Source organism: Molothrus ater, chromosome 19 (assembly GCF_012460135.2).
Source record: "Molothrus ater isolate BHLD 08-10-18 breed brown headed cowbird chromosome 19, BPBGC_Mater_1.1, whole genome shotgun sequence".
In the NCBI taxonomy this organism is placed as follows: Eukaryota; Metazoa; Chordata; class Aves; order Passeriformes; family Icteridae; genus Molothrus; species Molothrus ater.
In genome coordinates, this window is record NC_050496.2 from 974,930 (window position 1) to 996,859 (window position 21,930).

The following is a 21,930-nucleotide window of genomic DNA, read 5'->3' on the forward strand; positions in this document are numbered from 1 at the left end:
GAGGTTTTTCCGACTTAATTAGGGCTAAAAAGTCAAACCAAGTGCCAGTTGTGGCTGCAGTGGTGGGGAATGCTGCAGTGGGCAGGACAGAGTCCTGTTTGTTTTGTCCTCTCTGCTGACTCAGCCCTGGCTGCCAGGCTGAGCACGTCACACTTTTCTCCTCAGGAATTTGGGGAATTTCGAGCTAATGTTGCAAATGCCTCTCTCGTGATTTGTGATTTCTAAACCAGTCTCAGTTCCCAGCTGGGCCCAGTCCCCCCAGGCTGGGCTGTGCTGGGTGAGGGATAACCAGTGTGGCCACCTCCTGTGCTGGGACAGGCAAACAATCCCTGTTTGGATGCTGTGGGTCACTGGAACAAGTGCAGGGTGAGCCAGGGCTGGGCTTTGGGTGACCTCTGCTATGTGTCCCTGCTAATTATTAACCTCATGTGCTCAGCCAGCCCAGACCTGGAGCGTGGCTCTTGTCATTTATCTCAGGAAGGGACAGAGCCACACGTGCACCCAGCAGGACAGCAGGCAGAGGAAAATGGTTCTGATTTGCAGGTTATCATTGGTCCTTCCTCAAACCCAAGCACAGAATTCCTGTGGATCATCCACTCTGGCACAGCCTTTCCTTTCCCTGTCCAGAGCAGTGATCAAATGCCACCCCCTTTGCTGGAGCTGACGTAAAGAAAATTCCTGCTGTTTTGGGAGGTGGAGGAGGCAAGTTCTTTGGCATTTCTCAAACAGGAGAAATCAAAACCATTGGCTTTCTAAAAGGAGCCCTGTGCAGGGAGCAGAGAGAGGGCTCCTGTTTATTTGTGTTTGGTGTTTCATGCCCAGGTGCCACTCAGCCCAGCCCAGGAAAAGCCTTTTATTTTCCTTTTTGATAAAAGCTGTGGTTATTTTACCTTCCCAAATAGCAGGGACACCTGGAGTGTTTCCATCAATGCTCCACCCCACACTGAGGGGGTGTTTGATCCCCCCAGCCCTGGAGATGCCCTGCAGTAGGGGCAGGAGGGAAATGCTGTTTGTTAAAGCTGCAGCTGGCAGTTGTCAGGCAGCAGGGGAAGTGCAGGAGGCTCTGGTGTGTCTGTGCTGTGTCAGGCTCTGTGGGGAGCACCAGGTGAGCACAGGGCTGGCAGCTGCTGAGGGATTGAGGGCAGCCCTGCCTGTGGAGTGGCCTTTGGGACAGGGTTGATGTAATTGCCCATGGAGTGATGGCTGAGCAGGTTCAGTGCTCTGAGAGAAAAGTGTCTGAGCACTGATGGAGCAAAGCTGGTAAATATTGTTATTCTAGGACTTACAGCCACTGGATACCCACGAGGAGTAGGCTGCATCTGAATTGGTATCAATTCATGTTACACCTTTTAGGACAAAGAATGAGAATTTCTGTGGGTCCATTGTTTGACAGTTTCAAAGCAATAAGGGTTGGATGTAAAACCCCACCAAGATATGAATGAGCTGGTGATGACAAGGCAAGAAGAAAGAAAATGGATGCAGCCTGAAGGTGCACCAAGAGAGATGGCTTCTCCTGGAGTGTCCCAGAGAATTTCAGCTGCTGGAAGGGTCGTGCAATGAGCCTGCTCACCTTTCTTGGAGATACCTGTGGTGTTTCCATCCTGCAGTCACCTGAGCCCTGCCGAGGAGGGTGACAGTGACACTGCCCAGCACTGCTGAGTGTGTCACATCAGGTGCCTTGGCATGTGCAGGTTCAGCTTCTTTAAAACTTTAAACTTGGTGAAATTTAGGCGTTAAAACTCGAAATATCATTTTTGTGTTATTAGCAAGCGTCCTGCTCCCTGCAGAGTTCCCTGGAGTGTTGGATGGGTCACTGGGGACACAGTGCTGGTTTATTCCTGCAGGCTGGCTTTATTTATCTATTTATTCCTGCTGATTTATTCCTGCCCTGGCTTTGGGAAGCTGCAGAGCTGCACTGAGGAGGGACTGAGCTGCCAGGGAGGTGAAATGTGGGATAACCAGAGATGATAATGCAGAATAACTCTCCTGGTGCTCACCAGTGTGTCAGGGCACGTTTGGCCTGGTAGGTGCCCAGCAAACCAACTTGTGCCTGTCACTCTTGCTGCTGGCTCTGGGCAGAGGTGTTTGTTGGGAGTCACTGTCACAGTGCTAAGTGTTTGATGATAGTTTAGGGAGTAACCAGGCAACATTTTAAAGGCAAACACAAATTATAAAGGCATGCTTCATCTCTGTAACCAGATCTCTTCCCGTGTTTATCAGCCCAGCAGGAAAATAGAAAAAAGACAATAACTGGGAGCTTGGAGTTGAGGAGTGGCAGGTTGGGGACACCCGTGTGCTCTCCTTGTCATGTGGCGTTCATGGAGCAGGCCTGGGAGAGCTCTGGCAGCAGCAAATCTGTGCTGCTGGGAAGGTCCCTGTCCCCCAGGCACTGCCCTGTTTTCACAGACCTTGTCAGGAATGCAGTTTTTAAATGACCTTGGGTAGATTGATATCTGAGCCTGTTCACCTAGAGCACAGGGCACACACACAGCAGCTCCTTGGAGCTGCATCCACAACAAACAGGAGCCAGGGAGCTTTTCCTGGGCTGGGCTGAGTGGCACCTGGGCATGGAACACCACCCACAAATAAACAGGAGCCCTCTCTCTGCTCCCTGCACAGGGCTCCTTTTAGAAAGCCAATGGTTTTGATTTCTCCTGTTTGAGAAATGCCAAAGAACTTGCCTCCTCCACCTCCCAAAACAGCAGGAGTTTTTAAATGTCAGCTCCAGCAAAGGGGGTGGCGTTTGATCACTGCTCTGGACAGGGAAAGGAAAGGCTGTGCCAGAGTGGATGATCCACAGGAATTCTGTGCTTGGGTTTGAGGAAGGACCAATGATAACCTGCAAATCAGAACCATTTTCCTCTGCCTGCTGTCCTGCTGGGTGCGTGTGTGCTGGCCCATTGCTTTCCCTCCAGCCTGAGCTGGGAAAGCAGATTTTAACTTTTCACCCTGGCACACTTGTTTCATTAAAGAAGGGATTGTGAGACAGTCAGTGTCTGTATAAAAGCCACTGTTTGGTAAGAATTGCAATCAGAGAGAGGTTAAAGCCCAAAGCAGGTAAGGCACCTGTGGAATTGTTTTCCTAGGTCTGTGAATGAGTGAGAATTCCAAAAATGCTTTTCTGGCTGGGCACTTCACTCAGGGAAGCTCCAGATGCCTCCTCCCATTCATCCCCAGTCAGTTGGTGGGGGGGATCTGGGCCTCTGCAGTGCTTTAAATATCAGTGTGGTGCAGGGTGGCTGGAGCTCAGCCAGGCAGGGCGAGCCTGGGTGCCTGGGAGCTGCTCTGGGCAGGGCTCCTGTGCTGGCCCTGCTGCCTGGGGAGAGCCCTGAGATCAGGGCTGCAGGCACACACTGCTCTCTGCGCTTGCTGGAGCTTCTGGCAAACAAGTGCAACTTTCTGGGCTTGTAGGTTTTCTTAAAATTGAGTTGGGTAAGGTGATTCATTTATAGTGTGCCTTGGGTGTTGTGGCACAGTGGCATTGCATGGTGAATGCACAGGTAACAAATGTCACGACACAAAGCATTGATAAACTCGCACTGTCCTTAAGTAAATTAAACTTCAAGGCAAATCTAGCTGTGTTAACTTTTTTGAAGTGCTAAACTGAAGAGGTCTGGTTTAGAGGGGGCTGTGTTTTTTGAGGTAATGGCCCAGCTACAGTGCCAAAATTAGGGTGAAGTTATTTCTGGGAAGTAAGGAAGGGGAAAATCAACCTGTCACTTTAAAGAAATGCCTCAGTAAATACTGAAGCTAAGAAGTTCTGACTTTCAGCTCCATTCACAGTCCCAGCCTGGCTTTCATTCAGTTGTTTCTCCTGCAAGAACAAATGGTCTGTGCTGTCCTGGTCACCTTGAGCCCGTGCTGGCCAGAGCTGCTGCAGAGTTGTGACCACGGTCACAGGGGTTTTCAGGATGAAGAAGAGACAAGAATGTTGACTCTATGATCAGAAGGCTTGATTTATTATTTTATGATATATGTTACATTAAGACTATACTAAAAAGAAATAGAAAGGAAAAGGTTTCTTCAGAAGCTAGCTAAGCTAAGAATAGACAAGAATGAATAACAAAGATCTGTGTCTCAGACAGAGAGCAAGAGCCAGCTCTGCCATGAGTGGTCAGTAAATCCAAGCATCCACAGGAGACCAATCCCAGGTCTACCTGTTGCATTCCACAGCAGCAGATAACCATTGGTTACTTTTGGTTGCTGAAACTGCAGCTTCTCACAAGGAAAAATCCTAAGAAAGGATTTTTCATGAAAGATGTCTGCGACACAGAGTCACTGCCCTGGGAGCAGCCCAGGCTCAGAGCTGCACTCCTGGCTCTGCAGGACCCCAGCTGCACCTGAGCCCTGCCCTGCTCCTGCCACCAGAAACTTCTTTTGGACAGGTCTTGCAGGACCTGCTGCCCAATATCCAACCCAGAAGAACATAAATGTTTTACTAATGTTTCTCTTGTCATACTCCCACTGCTTTTGTCCCCCTCTCATCTTTCATTTCCTGCTGTCCCAGGCTTCCCATTCCTTTCTTTGGTCTTGCAGCTGTAGGGAATGATCCAGGAGCATCCCTGCAGCCTTGTCAGGAGGGTCTCCAACACTTGGAGTTTTTCTCTCCCACTTTCAATAATCTGAACTAACATTGTTCAGTTCTCCTGCGCTCATTCTGCTGTTTGCTACCCTTAGGAGGGATGTTTGGAGCTCTCAGCTGCTTGCAGGACACAGCCACAGGCTGCAGGGTTCACCTGGTGAGGCACAGCCAGTGCAGCTGCTCTGCACAGAGGCCAGGCCAGCACCCCTGGTCCTTGGTATTTCTGAACAACAGGCTCCAAGTACAGCTGACTGCATGTTTTTAGCATTTTTCAGTCAGAAAGCAGCTCCATTTTTTGTCATCCTTGGTGTTAATGCACTCTGGAGCTTGCCAGGGGTGGCATCTGTGGCTCAGCCTGTGCTGGCACCTGCCTGCTCTGAAAGGCTTCAGCTGAAATGTTCTCTTGCTGCAGGTGTATTCCCATGTTTTGATGATAGAGTTTTTAATATGGTGCTGAAATACACTCTGTGAAGCTCCTGGCATGATGAAATAGCCCTTGCAGGCTGCGCCTGACCTTCAGGAGTTCCTCCCAAAGGTCGTGAGTGCAGCACAAAGTGCTGAGCAAGTGCTGCAGCATTTTGCTTTCCCTGGGTGTCCTTTAGACAAGGCTTTCATGAATAAGCTGAATTGTGGGAGCTCTTCAGGCCTGCATGTTCATTTAAAAAAGAGAACAAAATGCTGGGGAGGAAAGCACTTGTTTGCTGGAGATGGCAGTGCTCTTTCCAAGTGTGTGCTTGTCAGTGTTGTGTGCCTGAAACTGCTTTTCTCCTCATGTAAGGGTTTCATTCTTACTGCATTCAGAATAAGAAGGGTTAGGGCCACTTCATCTGAAAATATAGTTAAAAGCCTTGTTGTGGATGATTATTAAATTTAACCAATTATCTGAAATGTCAGGACTTTGAGGAGCTTCCAAGCTGTTGTTTGAGGGGTGTGTGCATGTGAAATGGGGACGTTATTAAAATTGCTTCAGAGTGTCCTTCGAATTGTTAAACTGAAAAGATGAATGCTAGAAATGCTCAGTTAAAAGGAGCTGTTTTTCAGCTTACAGAGCAGTGTAAGCAAAGCCCTATAACCATGTTTGTTCTTGTTTTGCAGACCGTGAGGACCAATCAATTCTCTGCACGTGAGTGATCCTTTTTCATTTGGCACTTTGGGGGATCTGTGTTGTGAGAGGGGCTTTGATACAGCTGTGGGAGGCAAAGATTGGTCTTCAGTCTTGACAGGCAGTGGGAAAAGATGTAGCATGAAGTGATATTTAATATGGGAATATAGTCTTTTAATACTGTAATCCATGTTATTGAGTTTCCTAGGCGTGTTCTGCTTAAGAAATGTGATTTAAAAACGTCAGTGAGGAGCTCTGCACCCAACCCAGAAGCTTTAAGAAGTTCATCTCTGCACTGCTGTGCTGTGACTGCTCGGGGGGAAAGGTCTGGGGAAGACAAGACCCAAAAATGGGTCTGGAGACCCTGAGCAGCAGCAGCAGCCCAGCTCTGGGCGTGCCTCCAGGGAGCTCTGAGGAGGGGGTCACCAAGGCTCCCTTTTCACCTGGGCAATCCTGTGGCTGTGGCTGAGGTTTCCCTGCTTGGGAAGGCAGAGCACAAGGGGGGTGTGAGGCTCTCAGTGCCCGCAGTGCAGCTGGCAGGGGTGAGCAGCTTCCTGCCCTCTCCCCCATGGACTGTGTGTTCCTGCAGCTTCCTGTGCTGCTGCAGGGAGTGTCAGCAGGGAGATAAGGATTCCCTGGGCTCAGGGAGCCAGGCTGGCCCGGCCCCAGCTCTGCTCAGGGTGCTGCTGCCCTGGGCCAGCACTCCCTGTGCCAGCCTGGGGGTCAGGTCTGGGCTGGAAACCTCCCTGTGGCTCTGTCTGCAGCGTGGGACACAGCAAATGCAGGGTCTGAGGCACAGGGGCAGCTCCAGTGCTTGGTGCCCTGGTGTTGGGGGTGTGCTCTGGGGGGACCCTGCTGCCTGGAGCACTCCCTGGGACACTGGCTGCTGCAGGCAGGCCTGGGCTCAGCTCCCTTCCTGACACAGGGGATTCAGATCTCCATCTTGTGCTCCCTACAGAAGTGCCTTCACTCCCAGAGTCTGTACAAGACTGAGGCTGGATCCTTTCAAGCCTGGCCTTTTCCAGCCATGGATACCATGAATGCAGGATTCCCAGGGCCTGAGGACACAGGAGCAGAAAGAGTTGTGTGCTTCAGATAAAGGCTGATCTGGTTAACTCAGGCTTGGCTAGGTCTGTGGTTCCTGCTCCTAGCAGGACTCTGTGCCATGCACAAAGCAGCCCTCAAAGCAGGGGTGGGATCCCAGGCTGAGGAGAAAGGCTTTGTTCCCTGTGTTTGTGGATGCCTTGCCAGTGTGTGCTTGCCCCAGGTGAATGTTTTGAAGTAGCTTCATGTTCTGTGTCTGCCCATGAACTTTCCTCTCTTTTGCATGGTCAGCCAAGCCCACAGGGTTGGAATGGCAGTGCTGCAGGATTTGGTGAATGTCCAATCTGATCATGTACAAATTGGAGAGCCTCTAAGCTCTCCTGCCTTCAACTTTGTCATTACCTCCCCTCTACGGTCCCTGTGAGCTTTTGATCCACCTGCACTGAGTGGACAATTGATCCCTGTTTGTGTCAGGTACAGAGTGTGGAGTTTGTGCATCTTGTGCTGGCTTCCCCCTTGGCTGGGCTTGGCTCTGCCTTGCAGAGCAGCTGGAGCTCAGGTGATGAGGATGAGGAGGGACACACATCCTCACAGCCAGGCCTTGGGAGAATGCCACCTCTTGGGAGAGCCTAATTCTTTTGTAGGTCTGCATTACAAACTGGGATTCTGGGGGATTAAATCCTCCTTGGGAGTGGGGCAGGGCCGTGGGGAGCTCCCTTGGGTGGGAAGGGATCCCATGGTTGTATCAGGAGTGGCAAAGGGTGCAGGACTGCCCTTCATTGCTGCTCCTGGTGATGAGGTAAATTTAAATTGTGTGTTCCCCTTCATGGCACTGGTTTTGCAGGTCCTGGACTAAGGCAGCAGTAAATAAAGTGCAAGCAGAGTGCTAACCACCCCGGAGGTGCTTTCAGAAACTCCTGTGGCACTTCATAAGAGTCATCTCCTCATCCCAAACTTGCTGTCTCAGGACCTGGATCACCTGATTGACCCTGCTGTTTACTAAGGCTGGGAGCCCTCAGAATAATTTCTCATTTCTCCAGTAGGAGTGGTTCAGGGTAGCTAATGGTGAAAAACCACCTTGTGAGCGGTGCCCTGAGCTGAGTGGACAGTTGTGGTGTGCCTGTCATTGCCCTGTCTCCAGCTGCTGGGCAGCAATTGTCTGGGACAGAGCTGTGCCACGGCTTGCTGAGGGTCTGCCTGCCCTGCACCTTCAATTCTGCCCCTGCTCTGCACCTTCAATTCTGCCCCTGCTCTGCACCTTCAGTTCTGCCCCTGCTCTGCACCTTCAGTTCTGCCCCTGCTCTGCACCTTCAGTTCTGCCCCTGCTCTGCACCTTCAATTCTGCCCCTGCTCTGCACCTTCACCTCTCCCCTTGCTTTGCTACTTCCCCTCTCCTCCCTGCCTCTGCTGGTGAAGTTTCCTGGGTTTTTACCTTCCCCTCTCCTCCCTGCCTCTGTTGTTGAAGTTTCCTGGGTTTTTACCTTCCCCTCTCCTCCCTGCCTCTGTTGGTGAAGTTTCCTGGGTTTTTACCTTCCATGGCCTTTAGAGGAGGGGCAGTCCCTTCTCCAGCAATGCTATTTAAGGACACTTTAGCAGGTCTCTGGATCCAGCCCCTTTTCTCCTTGACAGCCAGGAGTGCTGCTTTTGGGGGAATTCCTGGGTTTAGGGCTGCTGCTGTGACAAGCCCTTGGGTTCTTGTTCCTCACAGATTGTCTCTGCAGTTTTCCTGATGCCTTCCTTGGGTTCTGGCCTAGTGAGTGTCTGATCCCTTTGTACTGACCTTGGGAACCTTTGCACACTCTGGTCTTCAGTTCTGTTCTTCTCCCCTTCCCCATCTGCTTGTGTGAGCTGGGGACTGCTGAGGCCAGGGATGAAAGCTGTAGAAGGAACTTCTTGATGAAATTCTTATTATGGATGGGCTTTTCTCAGAGTGAGCCATATCCAGCAGCCTCTGCTGCTCCATGGCATCCCCCTGATTTCCTCAGGAGCAGGGATGGGATTTCTTCTGTGCCCTTTGGCCTTTCACCAACTGAAAAACCCTAATTTGGGTTTTTAGAGACAGGAACAGCTATAGCTCCCAGATCCACTGGACAATCCATGGGTGAAAGCCAGGTTATTGCCTGGCTGGAGAGGAGATGGGAGGAGCTGAACAAACAGCAATGGTGAGAATTTCTTTTTAGCTTTGAGGCTGGATGGTTTAATCTTGGCCTGCTAACCACTAACAGATGGTGAGGAAGGCTGCTGGAGCTCTCCTCTGCTCTGGAGTTTGGTTCATCCAGCTTTGCAATGAAAAGCAAACGAGCAGCCCTCACCACCAGCACTTTTCTGGGGAGCTGGACTCAACCAACTCCCATCTCATCATTCCCCCTTGATGGGACTGCAAATGAGAGTTTATGTTGGACCTTCTCTCTGTAAATTCTTAGTTTGCTGAAAAGAAAGGAAAATATGTGTAATTCCAGAAACTTCACGTTCCTTCTAGCTTAGAAGTGACATATATATATCATATAAGTGATATATTTGTGTCTAGAAGCAGTGGCTTTCAGCCTGTGTTGACTCAGCATCCATCAGTGGTTTGTGCAGAGATGTGATGCCAACACTGCAGCATTCCCAGACCTTCCTGCACGTTTTCCTCTTTCTGTGGGATGTGAAGCTGGGCTGAAGAGCTTCTCAGGGTGTTGGGGTTTTTTTATGTTTTTCCCTTGGAGAAGCTGCAGCTGCTGTTTTGTGAAGTTTTGGTGTTTCTCTGCTCACTGAGCATGCCAGGCTGATGATGACCAGGATGAAGAAATTTGTGTTGTGGTAATTGGGAATTTGGGAAGCACTGAAGAAAGTCAGCTCTGAAAATGTGCTGCACTGCACTTTCAAACACACCAGTGTGTTCTGGAGACTCTTAGCACAGAGCTCTGGCATTCCCAGAGCTGGGCCTGGCCTGATAAAGAGGTGTCCAGCAGATGCTTGCAGCCCTACAAGGATATCTAATCTGAGCTGCCTTCCGTGGGAGTGATGGGCTGTGCAGGGAATAGAGGCTGCTTATTAAAGGCCAGCAGCAGCAAATACCAAACATTTCTGTATACAACCCCTGGCTGGGCTCCAGCTGGGAGCATTCCCATGGCAAGTGCTGTGGAGAGGATGGGGAGCATCAGGAGGGAAGGGAAGCAGCTCCAGAGCAGCCACGTCAATAGTAAAGCCAATTAATGACTGTTCTCCAAACTATCAGTTATACCTCTCTCAGAAAATAAGGCAGGTGATTAAGGCACCCTTTAATTACAGGCTTTGTCTGTAAATATCTGTTAATTTGTAACTGGCAGATGATGTGCTCAGTTGTGCCTGAGAATAAGTGTCTCCTCTGTTCTTTGCCACTGCTGTTGTCATGAGGACAAAAGGCCATTGTTGGGGCTCTTACATAGGCAGTTACTTTCTCCTCCAAACAATTTAAGTGCATATTTCCATATTTCCATGGTCTGGGGCCTTCTGTGAGTGGCTGCTTCCACGGCAGGAGGTGTTGCTGGCTGTGAGCAGCAGCAGGGTGGGTTCTGTGTGCTGGGACCTTGCCCAGGTGCCACTTCTTCACAGGAGGACCCAGTGCTGCCTCATCACCTTCTCCTCCCAGGGCTTGTCCTGACTGAAATTCCTGGGCCAGAGGAAGGGTTTGAGTGACCCAGCCATCCAAAATATAAAATCCTGACTTTGTTTGGGTTAGTTTTCCAGGAATTTAAATCACAGAGATGATCTCCAACTGCTTGTGGCCATGCTAACACATTCCACATCTTCAGGAATATTGTTAGTCTGGAGACTGTGCCCAGGCAGGGAGATAAAGCACAGCCTGCCTTGGACTGCAGGGCTTTCTTTGGGTGTGTGGGTTTATGTCCCTGTGTGCTGTGCTGCTCATTGCCCTTGGAGCTGCAGGGCTTTCTTTGGATGTGTGGATTTGTGTCCCTGTGTCCTGTGCTGCTCATGGCCCTTGGAGCTGCAAAGCTTTCTTTGGGTTTGTGTCCCTGTGCTGCTCATGGCCCTTGGAGCTGCAAGGCTTTCTTTGGGTGTGTGTCCCTGTGTGCTGTGCTGCTCATGGCACCTTGTGGGATGGAGTTCATGGCTCTCTGGGAAGGCAGCTGGAGAGGGGCCAGTGGCCTTCAGCAAACAGCTTGAAGCTCCTGTGATTTCCCTGCAGCCCACAAGGCATTTCCCAGCCCAGGGAGGGGTGGTGGCCCTGCCGTGCTGGGTGCTGTCACTGTCACAAGGTGTGGGAATGCTTCAGACCTGCCTGGCAGTAAGGAAAGCAGCTGCTCCACTGCTCTTTCCTTCAGAAATGGTGTTTCCTCCTGGACCAGACCCCTAGGAAGGGGCGCTGACCTGTTCCTGGGATAACACCTGCCAGTGGGAGCTGTTCCTGGGAGGAGCAGCTCCATCCCTGCTCTTTGCTGGGAGTCCTCCCCTCTGGGACCTGCCTGTTCTCCAGTGAGAGCCCATCCAGAGGTGGAAATGCTTCTTGTGCAAGGTTTGGGCTCAGGCTGCCCAGGGAAAGAGCTGCAGCTGGTTCAGTCAGTGCCTGCATTTTCCTAAGCAAATTGGAGCTGGGATGAATTTGCCTGGAGAGTTCTGGGCTTTGCTGAAAATGACACTCCAGCTTTACATGCAATGAATTCAAAACCATGTTCAACTTTCAAGTGCTCATGCTGCCTAAACTTTTCCTCTTTTAAATGTGCATGAAGCTGCTTCAAAGCAGGAGCTTTGCCGCTCCAGGGAAGAGCTCTTGGACATGGGATCCTGCATGAATTCCCCAGCCACTGGCAGACTTTGTTTGACCTGTCCCTGAAGGTGGCTTCCAAGGGAGAGATCCCTCAGTCGGAGGATGGAGTAACCTTGTGCTGCCAGCTGGAGCCAAGGAGGGTTTGCTCCTTGGGAGCTCAGTTTGGCATGGCCCGTGGCTGGGGCTGAGTTTGTGATTCTGCCAGCCTGGAATGAAGGAGGTGAAATCATTTAGCAGAGCTCCCACTGGCTGAGGTGAGGCTGCTTCTCGGCCCAGGGCTTTAGTTGTTTAATTTATGGCAACAGATTGAGTTGTATTAAAACAAGGTTTAGAAAAAGTCAAGCTTTAGCTCTGTGATTCCATCCCCATTCCATAAATACTGTACATGGTGTTACTCAGACTTTACCTTTTTTGGGCAGGTTGATAGAGGTAGAAGATTTTAATTTATTTTTGTAATCCGTGTGTTGGCACTCCTGGGAAAGAACCAAAGTATGCAGATGTCATTATTCCTGTAAATGCAAAGGACTTTATCCTAAATCTTCTAATTCTTTCATAGTATGTGGCAGCAGAGCTATTTGCCACGATGCTGCAGGAAATATTTGGCATTCCTGTAAGCTCCAGGGAGAGCAGGACTGGGATGATAACATCCTCTGGTGCTGCTTTTCAATGAGCTCTTGCACAAAGACTCTCTCTAAAATACCCCTCTGATAGATTTAGAGGGTTTTTAACACAAGGAATGTGTTTCAAGCTGCTGCCTTTCCTGTGCTTGTGCTGACTCCTCCAGCCCTGTGCTGCCCTTTTCCAGAGCTGACATCTGAGCTGTATTTATTGTAGCAGCTTCTCTGCACTGCATGTGTTACAGGAGATTTTTCTCCTCTAAAATGTAATAAACTTTCTTCTTGTGATTTGACAGAAAAGATTATTTCTCTAGCTTTACAGGCACAGCTAATAGTGCATTCCCAAGCTCTGCTGACAATAAGAACAAATTGAATTGTTTTAAAATGTAAATGTATATTTTGCTGTGCTTCTTACTTCTCTTACCTGCTGGAATGGTTTTAGCATTAGCATTTTTTAATACACATCCAGAAACAGGCAAAGCTGCTTTTATTATTGCTCATGGTCATGAATTATGTTAATATAAACACTGCAGTGAAAGGGAAATGAGAAATAAAGACTTGAGAAGCAAGAATTGGCACCTGATGGTTTGGGGCTTTTTTTCTGCTTATCAGCATTCACATTTGCCTTGTTTGTGGGGACTCTGGGCTGGGTGGAAATGGGATTTTTCATTAAGTCACAGGGTGTTGTTCCACCTGTCCACTTGTCCCAAAGTGCACCCAGTTTCAGGGTTCCATGGTGATGGTATCTTGGCAAAAAGGAAACCCAGTTATCCATTAGCCAATTCTCAGAGTAATCTCCTTTGCAACCAGCTTTTCAGGTAGCACCTTCCAGGCTTTTCCAGGCACTGAGCAAAGCCAGCCCAGCCAACAAGTCTGCAGGGAACTCCCCTGTCTCCCTGCAAGCTTTGGGGAATGGAGGGCAGAGCTTTCTTAGCTTCACATTCTCTGCTGTTTTCTGATTGTGAGGAAGAATGGAACCCAGGTGGTTTTAGCCTTACTGATGGAGCTGTTTCCAAGGAGCAGATGCCATCAGTGATCCAGGGACCCTTCGCTGGGTTTTGGCCAGGAGCAGATGCCATCAGTGATCCAGGGACCCTTGGCTGGGTTTAGGCAGGAACAGATGCCATCAGTGATCCAGGGACCTTTGGATGGGTTTAGGCAGGAGCAGATGCCATCGGTGATCCAGGGACCCTTGGTGAGGTTTAGCCAGGAACAGATGCCATCAATAATCCAGGGACCCTTGGTTGGGTTTTGGTCAGGAGCAGATGCCATCAGTGATCCAGGGACCCTTGGTGAGGTTTTGGCCTGGAACAGATGCCATCAGTGATCCAGGGACCCTTGGTGAGGTTTAGGCAGGAGCAGATGCCATCAATAATCCAGGGACCCTTGGTGAGGTTTTGGCCAGGAACAGATGCCATCAGTGATCCAGGGACCCTTGGTGAGGTTTTGGCCAGGAACAGATGCCATCAGTGATCCAGGGACACTTGGTGAGGTTTAGGCAGGAGCAGATGCCATCAGTGATCCAGGGACCCTTGGCTGGGTTTAGGTCAGGAGCAGATGCCATCAGTGATCCAGGGACCCTTGGTTGGGTTTAGGCAGGAGCAGATGCCATCAGTGATCCAGGGACCCTTGGTTGGGTTTTGGCCAGGAGCAGATGCCATCAGTGATCCAGGGACCCTTGGCTGGGTTTTGGCCAGGAGCAGATGCCATCAATAATCCAGGGACCCTAAGAGAGTACCCTCTCTTAGGGCCATTCCCCGTGGGGTTTCTGGGATTTTAGAGTTTTGGAAGGTGAGGAGCAATGAGAGTGTTTGAATCTTGAAAATCTGGGCCAGTGTCAATATCCCTCCTGTATCTGCAGAATTGAAATCCCAGGTGCTCTCTGAGCTCCCCTCTGCAGCTGCTGAGTGCAGGGTGAGGACAGGGATGCTCCTCAGCTCTTATCTGATCAACAAGTGCAGCTCTGGAGGTGCTGAATCCCTAAGCAAGTGCAGATTAGCTAGAAACTGGGGTGTATGATGAAAAAGGCTGCACAAGAATGTGCCTAAATTCCCCTGCTAAATGAACATTTCCATTATAAGTAGTTTAGAGGAGAAATAAGTGGGCAGGGAAAATGTGTGCTTGTCATTCTCACAAAGGAGCTGGCTTCCAAACTGTTAATTTTTGAACAACTGTTGAATGGCAGGAGTGCTTCCACTCTTTCCATGCAAATCCCCATCATAAATCCCTTTTTAGCTTCCCACACTTCAGAGCTGCTCAGGGCAGTCTCTGTCTCCCTGGAAATCTTCCTTCAGTGCCTTGCACTGCTTGAGCCCTGCCTAAGGCACCCCTGAATCCCTCTGGGCCTGTGTTTGTCTGAAGATCAGCCCTAGGTTAGGGGGAAAACCCCAAACTGGCATTTTTAGAGCTGCAGTAACCTCGTTTGTGATTGCAGGGACATGAACCTGGTCACATTTCCTGCTTTGAATATCTCCTGTAAACCTCTCCATAAATTCTGTCTAAACATGCTCTGCTTTAAATCCCCTCTGGCTTAAGAATGAAATGTGCATTTGCTATCTTTATTGATCTGTGAACTCTGCACTGATAAACTCATTTCTTCATGCTTTCATGTAGCCCTGTGACCTTAAATATATTTTTAACCTAGCAAAGACTCTGAAGTGAGCAGTGGAAAGAAAAGAATCTCTTGTTTAAGGTGTGTTTTACTGCACTCTGTTTCTGGCTCCTAAAGCTGCTGAGTGTTTCCCTTAACTTGGCAATTCCATAACCAAACCCTGGAGTATTAAAATGGTGCTAAGTGTAAAAGTGTGTGTGTGTGTGTATCTCACGATTTAAAAATAAAAATGTATCTGCACCCTGAAAAACCCTGTCTGCAGTGATCCAGGCAGGGCACAAGTGTTTCGTGTCCAAGGGCTTCAGGCACAAAGCCAAAAGCTCTTAATGAAACTGATGTCACACCTTGTATCAACACCTTAGAGCTCAGGAGATGCTGAAGGAGGGGTTTTAAACAAATACCTTGTGGTTCCCTGCAGCATCCCTGCTTTTGGCTTTTGCTCTGTGCACAGCCAGAGCCACCCATGGGACGGGTGAGGGGCTGTAAACAAAGGATTCCTGCTGCTGAAGGTGGATTTTGAAGGAAATGTCTGCCCTGTTTTGCAGAGGTGAATCTGGTGCTGGGAAGACGGAGAACACCAAGAAGGTCATTCAGTACCTTGCTCATGTTGCTTCCTCCCATAAAGGAAGAAAGGACCATAATATTCCTGTAAGTTGGGGTATTTTCTCATTTCTTGGTTGCTCTTTTTGAAAATTACCATCTTTGCATTTGAAAAAATTACTTTATTTTATTAAACTGTAATATGATCTGTGTAATTTTGTCTCAACCATTATTTTCTCTTTAGCAGTGGCTGAAATGAGCAGTTACATCAAAATTTCTAGTCCATGTCAGCTGTCTAATTTCTGTTGTGAAATTAAAGGCTTTATACAAATAAAAGCAAAGCTTTCTGATGCAATAAACCCCATTTTCCAAAAAGATTCAATAAACCCAGGCAATTGTAACCGAATTTAGTTCCCACTAGATGCAGTTTTTGGTATTATATTTGTGAACAAGCTTTCTGTGCTTGCAAAAATTAACTTGTAGATAGGAAAAATCATCCAGCTTAAAAACTGCTCTAGAGTTGCTATATCTAGGAGCCAGCATCTAATTAAAAGCTCAGATTTTATTACACTATAAACAAGTGAGTATATACTTTTATATAGAGAATATTGGCTTTTTTGGTAGCTTGAAACCAGCTCTGGTTTATGTAGAACTTTCTTCAGATTTCCTGCCAGGCTTCAACATTTGCAGTGAATTTTGAGTGATTCTTTGCTTTTAAAAACCAGGAATGGGTTTGAATATTCATTGTTAGGGGTACTTGGATACGTTTGCAGTGAAGTTTTAATTGAGCTTTGCTCCAAACAGTGCCTTGCTGTAATCACAAATGGTTTTCCAGTAGTAATCCTGGTGTCTGTGGTGGCTGGAACCTTCAAAGTGCATTAATTTATGGAATTACAGAGTTGGAGGCTTACAGAATTACAGCCAAGACCTCTGAGATCAGCCCGGCCTTTGCCCAGCACCCCATTCCCACTGGAGCATCCTTGGAGTGTCACTTGCACTCATGTTGTGACTCTGGTGACACTGGGACATCATCCAGCACAAGGGATTTTCTGGGAGGTTTGCAGTTGTGCATGTTCTTGGCTTTGCCACTGTGCAGCCCTGGACAAACCCAAAAAATTGTTTTTTCAATTTCTACAGAAGCAAAATTGCCAGCAGGCTTTTGGAGAGAAGGGAATTGTGCAGGGCTTGCACCAAGTATTTCTAAATATACAGCTTGGAACACCTCAGACACTTCTGGAAGCCTCTTGTCCTTTTAAAATGTGCCTCCCTTCAAAGTGAGATTGCATTGCCCAATCCCCACAAAAGCTGAGTTTTCAAAATCTTGAGGGATGGAGATGATGCAACTTCTCAGGGAGCCTGTGAAGGCACAGGGAAGAAAGGGGGAAGCTGGGATGTGAACAAAAAGAACAGGGAGTGTCCTGAATAAAAGTCTGGGACTGTGCCCTTTATTCAATGCAGTACCACAGTGGGCACTGGATTTGCCATGTGTCCATGAAAAATGCAGAGTGTTTGTCACCAAACTAATTTTGAAAATACAGATGAGTGTCCCTTGTTGTGCAGCCATTAGTTTGTGTTCATATATTGGCAACAAAGAATGTCCAACCCTCACAGGTGCCACAGGGAAGGTAGGAAGGGTGGGAATGGGGAACAGAAGCAGCCCTAATTTAGCCTATTTGCATATTCATTAGAAAGCTGTAGAGGGCTGGTGGTGATCCACAGTGTGTGCAACCTGTGCATTGCCCTGTGCACAAGAAGATGCTAAATAGGCTTGTTAAATCAACCATGGCTTGCAGTCTGTCTGCAGCCATCCTGTTGCAGATGGTTATCAGTGCCATGTGTGTTTCTGAGCCTCTTTGAATGCCTCATTGATTATTTTTTTAAACAAAGCAATTTGCATGCTAAGGCTAGGGGGTTAAGTGTGATTTGCCTGACCCAGTGCTGTAAAAACAGAGCAGAGCAGAGGAGCCCCAGTGACACCTCAGAGCACACAGGGGCTCACCAGGTGCCTCCTCCAGCTGGGATGGAGGGGACGTGTTCAGCTTTTCTGAGGGCTCTGCCCAATGGCTGCCACCCAGCTGCTTCTCCAGGAGGCTTTTCTGCACCACCACAGCCCCCAAGTCCCTCTTTCCTTAGAGCTGACAGAGTCCTGCACAGCCCCGAGCACACGGGTTTGGAAATGGGGTCAGTGACACAGGGCTGGAGTGAATTCCAGCCTGAATTTCAGTCAGGATTCCTGGGTTGTGAGTGTGGGAATCTCATTGCCTGGCCGATCCCAAGGTGGTGTCCTGGGCACTGCACTCAAAGTGTGGGGAGGAGGAGAGGTGGCTGAGGAACCTCAGTACCTGTGGGGCTTGGCAGGGCCAGCTGAGGCTGCAGCAGCTCTAGAAGTGGGAATGGAGGCTGGGGAGGGAGAGCTGCTGGGCAGGGCTGGAACAGGAGCTGCTCTGAGGGCTGGAGGTAAGGCAGGGTGTCCATCTCCATCAGGGGAAACCTTTACATGGAGTGCAGATCACAGAATCCCAGAATGGGTTGGGTTGGGTTGGAGGGGATGCTAAAGATTATCCAGTGCCACCCCTGCCATGGCAGGGACACCTCCCCTGTCCCAGGGACACCTCCCACTGTCCCAGGTGCTCCCAGCCCCAGTGTCCAGCCTGGCCTTGGGCACTGCCAGGGATCCAGGGGCAGCCCCAGCTGCTCTGGGCAATCTTCAACCTTCACAATTCCCAATTCCCAGTATCCCATCCAGCCCTGCCCTCTGTCACTGAAGCCATTCCCTGTGTCCTGTCCCTCCATGCCTTGTCCCCAGTCCCTCCCCAGCCCCTTTAGGCCCTGGAAGGGGCTTTAAGCTTTCCCCAAAGTGTTCTCAGCCCAAACTGCCTCTGTTTTCACTAAACCCAGCTCTCATGTTGGTGCTATTTTAGACTTCAGAACTCATTGCTGGTACTTTCAGATTCATGATTGCTTTCAGTGGCTGCCTTTGCCTTGGTAGCTGAAATGCTAAATTGCTTAACTTGTTTTATTAATTTCTAAAGAAACAGAATTAGTCTTTGAAGGACAGGACCTCAGGCAGGCTCACTCAGGCTAAAGCTCCCCTGGGTTTCCCAAGTGGGCTTTAACTGCCCTCATTTAAACACAGAGAAGTTCAATCTGTGCCTGGTGGTGCTCAGTGGTGTCTCTGGTAGGGCAAGAATGGACACCCAGGAGTGCAATTCATCTTTTGTAAATACAAACAAATGAACCTCCTCTGAATCCTGAGGTGTTCCTGTCCTGCCCCATGATTGCAGGAGGGGTGGGTCTCTCCTTGGCAATTTGAAAATTCACTTCACCCACCTGAGCAAGCCAGACCTCTGCCAGCTGCCTGACAGCCCTCTGTCCAAATCTGCCATCCTGCACTGATATAAATAAGAGTCACAGACAGAGGGAGTACATTTGGCTGCTATAAAATCTCATGTTGTGTGTGTTTCTCCACAACACTTTGCCTCAGGCTCTCAGATATGAAGCTTAAGATTATTAAACTCCCAGGCTGAGCCAAGGAAGAGAGAATGGAATTGAAGATTTCTTCTGAAGCTGTGCAGATTTGAATTTTGAAGGGTTTTTGTTTTACTTTGTTACCTTCATGTTCCCTCTGTCCTTCTTGCTGGCCAAGTGTCCAGTGCAGGGTTGTGCTGCTGCTCGTGGCGCTGCTTGAAAGAAAGAAGCAAAGGTCTTGTCTCGAGTGTGGGTTGGCATTTTGAGATACTTGCAGTGGGGTGCAAATCCAGCCCCCTGACTGCTTTGTGTGGCTCCCCTTGAGCTGTTCCACCCCTCTGGGAGTGCTCAAGGACAGTGATTGTGGTGTTGTGAGGTCCCTAGGACACAAGGTGGGGATGAGAATCTGACTCCGTGTGCTCAGAAGGCTGATTTATTATTTTGTGATATGTTATATTCAAGAATGCTATACTAAAACTATACTAAACTGTATAGAAAGGAAACATTAGAAGGCTGAACAAGAATGACAATGAAAGTTTGTGACTGACTCCTCAAAGTCCGACACAGCTGATGGTGATTGGTCATTAATTAAAAACAATTCACATGGAACCAATCAAAGCTGCACCTGTTGGTAAACAACCTCCAGACCCCATTGCCAAACAATCAGATAATTATTGGTTTTGTTCTTTTCTGAGGCCTCTCAGCTTCCCAGGAGAAAGTCCTGGGCACAGAGGATTTTTCAGAGAATATCCTGGTGCCAGTGATCACCTCTGAGCCCAGCCACCCCACAGTGCCCAGGGCTGGGCACAAAGCGACTCAGGCGGGGTTAATTTTGGAAGCAGTGCCCAAACGATGCAGCTCCTGCCTCTCCCTGGCTCTCAAGGGCCCTGTGCCATGCTGGCTTTCATTAACCCTTGCGCAGACACGGGGTGCAGCGTGCGGCACGTGCCGGGAACCCTGCTCTGAAATCTGGGCAGTGTCTGTGGAACTCTCTGTGGAACTCTCTGTGAAGTGAGTGTGGTTAAAGGTGCTGACAGTGCTAATGTGGGATGTGACATGCAGCTGGAATGCCTGCTTGCTAACTTATCATTTGTTTGTTTGCAATGAACAGCCCGAATCTCCCAAACCCGTCAAACACCAGGCAAGTGGTTTTTTTTAATGCTTTTCAAGTTATGTAGGAGAACTGATGTATATTCTTCTCTTTGTGCTGATAATGTGGGAAACTTTGAAGGAGCACACAGCTAGTAGAGAATTTTGGAAATACTTAACTGGCTTGGAGAGAGGGGAGAGTGAGCAGCTCATGGGTTTCTCAGCATTGCAAAGGATTTTAACCACTTTCTTATTGCAAAGGATTTTAACACTTTTGAGCCCGAAATGAAAGGTTTGCCCTCTCTCCAAATTACTTTGTGTATACTGGGTAATGTGCTGCTGAGAGAGTGCAGAACGCTTTTTAAATATTAAACAAAGCACTAAATAAAAGATTTGATTAATGGAAGCTACCAAATTCTTTTGATTAAGTGCTTTGTCTGAATACTTTTATAGCTTTGCAAATCACCAGTGAAGACTTTGATCTCAAGCGTGAAAGGCCTGCCATAACCAAAAGCCTTGAGAAATGAAGGATTTCCCCAGACTTTGGAGGACAGGTGGTGTGAGCAGAGTGGGATCTGAGTGACGTTTGCTCCCTTGAGCTCCAGCTGCTGTCAGTGCCCAGGCTGGCAGAGTGCTGGGCACATCCCTGCCCATGTGCTGGGCACATCCCTGCCCATGCCACGCTCCTGATCCCCTGCTCTGTCTGATCCCAGTTTCTGGGGGAGAGAAGGAATTGCAGGGCTCCAGGTGGAGCTCAGCTGGAGGAGGCTCAGGTGGAAGCTGAGGGCAGGACTGTGGGGAGGGATAAACAATTGCTGCCACAGGAGAAATGCCCCGCTCTGACCTGAGCTGGTAAGTGATGCCTGTGAGCTTTTAAAGCTTTGTCCCAGCTCCCCAGGGAATGACCAGCCATGGAAACTGAAGGGTTAATTCAGCTGGGTGAGTCCCCCTTGCATTTCTCTGGAGCTGATGAGTGCAGTGTAAATCCAGTGCAAAGGGAGATAGTAAAGGAACCTTCAGGTGAGATCTGTTGGGGTCAGAAAGCAGCTGTGGTGCCCTGGGAGTGTGTGGTGCAGTCAGACCCAGCTGTGGGGCTGTGCTCTCCTGTTCAGAAGCTGCAGACATTCCCAGGGAGCAACTGAATCCTCCCTCCTTGCACACATCAGTCACTTCCAAGGGTTTTTACTCAAATCTTTGTCAAGTCCAAAAACAGACAGAGTGGTGTTTGGTTGAGCCCTCCTCTTGCTTGGAGCTGGGTGCCAGGGTGGACATGAGACTTTTGTTGGTGAACATTTTAACTGTGGCTGTGGAAAATGCTAATCCCAGGCTGTTGATGCTGCATAAGGCATGGAATCATTGCCATCTGTGTTTCAATGTCACTTGGAAGTGCAGAGTGGATCCCTGCTGTATGTGAGTAGCATGGAGCTTCCCTGCCTGCCCCAGGCCTCCCCAGAGCCAGACCCTGGGCTGCTGCTGCTTTCTCTGGAGCTGAGACAGTCCCTGGCCTTGTGTCCGTGGTGCTGCATGAGCCATTGCATGCCCTCACTTCTCCCACAGCTCCCATTCTGCTTTTTCCAAGGAGTTCTGGGGAGATGCCGTGCAGGGGCTGTGCCCCGAGGCCAAGCTGGAGTTCAGTGTCTGTGTGAAACCCTGAGCCCTCCCCAGAGAGGGCTGGGTTTGGCTGAAAGCAGTGCCTGGAGAGAGGAAAGCCCCAGATCAGGAGCCTTTTGCCCCGTGAGGGCTGTGACAGGTCTGTGTGTGCAGCACTGAGCTCTGCTGGTTCCCGTGGTGCTCACCCTCAGCCCCTCGGGGTGATGGCAGCAAGGAGCAGCCAGAGCATTTATTTAATGGCTAAATGTGTTTATCCACATCCTCTGCTGCTTTGTCCCAGGTTTGTCCCGGCCTGCTGTGCCCTCCCGGTGCTGGTGGCACACAGCCATGCCATGCAGCACCCACTGGGCACTCAGGGCATTTCTTTTCCGAAACCTTGCAGAATTTGGACATGCCAGCTGTGCCACACTCCCTGCCTGGCTGGGCACACTGGGGTTTGTCCCAGGAGAGGAGCAGTGCTGAGGGAATGCTGCCCTGGATCTTGGTGTGCCCACAGCAGCTGGGAGAGGGGAGGGCATG

The 21,930-nt window shown here is 49.4% G+C and overlaps 1 protein-coding gene across 2 annotated transcripts in view; it reads left to right on the forward strand.

The window, feature by feature from the left end:
- MYH10 (myosin heavy chain 10) overlaps positions 1-21,930 on the forward strand; it is an 88,884-nt gene that overhangs the window by 24,168 nt on the left and 42,786 nt on the right. The window contains exons 4-6 of one of the 2 annotated variants that reach the window (XM_036394334.2): positions 5,678-5,705; positions 15,249-15,351; positions 19,823-19,852. In XM_036394334.2, the coding sequence (XP_036250227.1) occupies positions 5,678-5,705; positions 15,249-15,351; positions 19,823-19,852 (161 nt within the window). The remainder of the gene's footprint in view (positions 1-5,677; positions 5,706-15,248; positions 15,352-19,822; positions 19,853-21,930) is intronic. The other variant, XM_054516833.1, reaches the window with a different exon arrangement.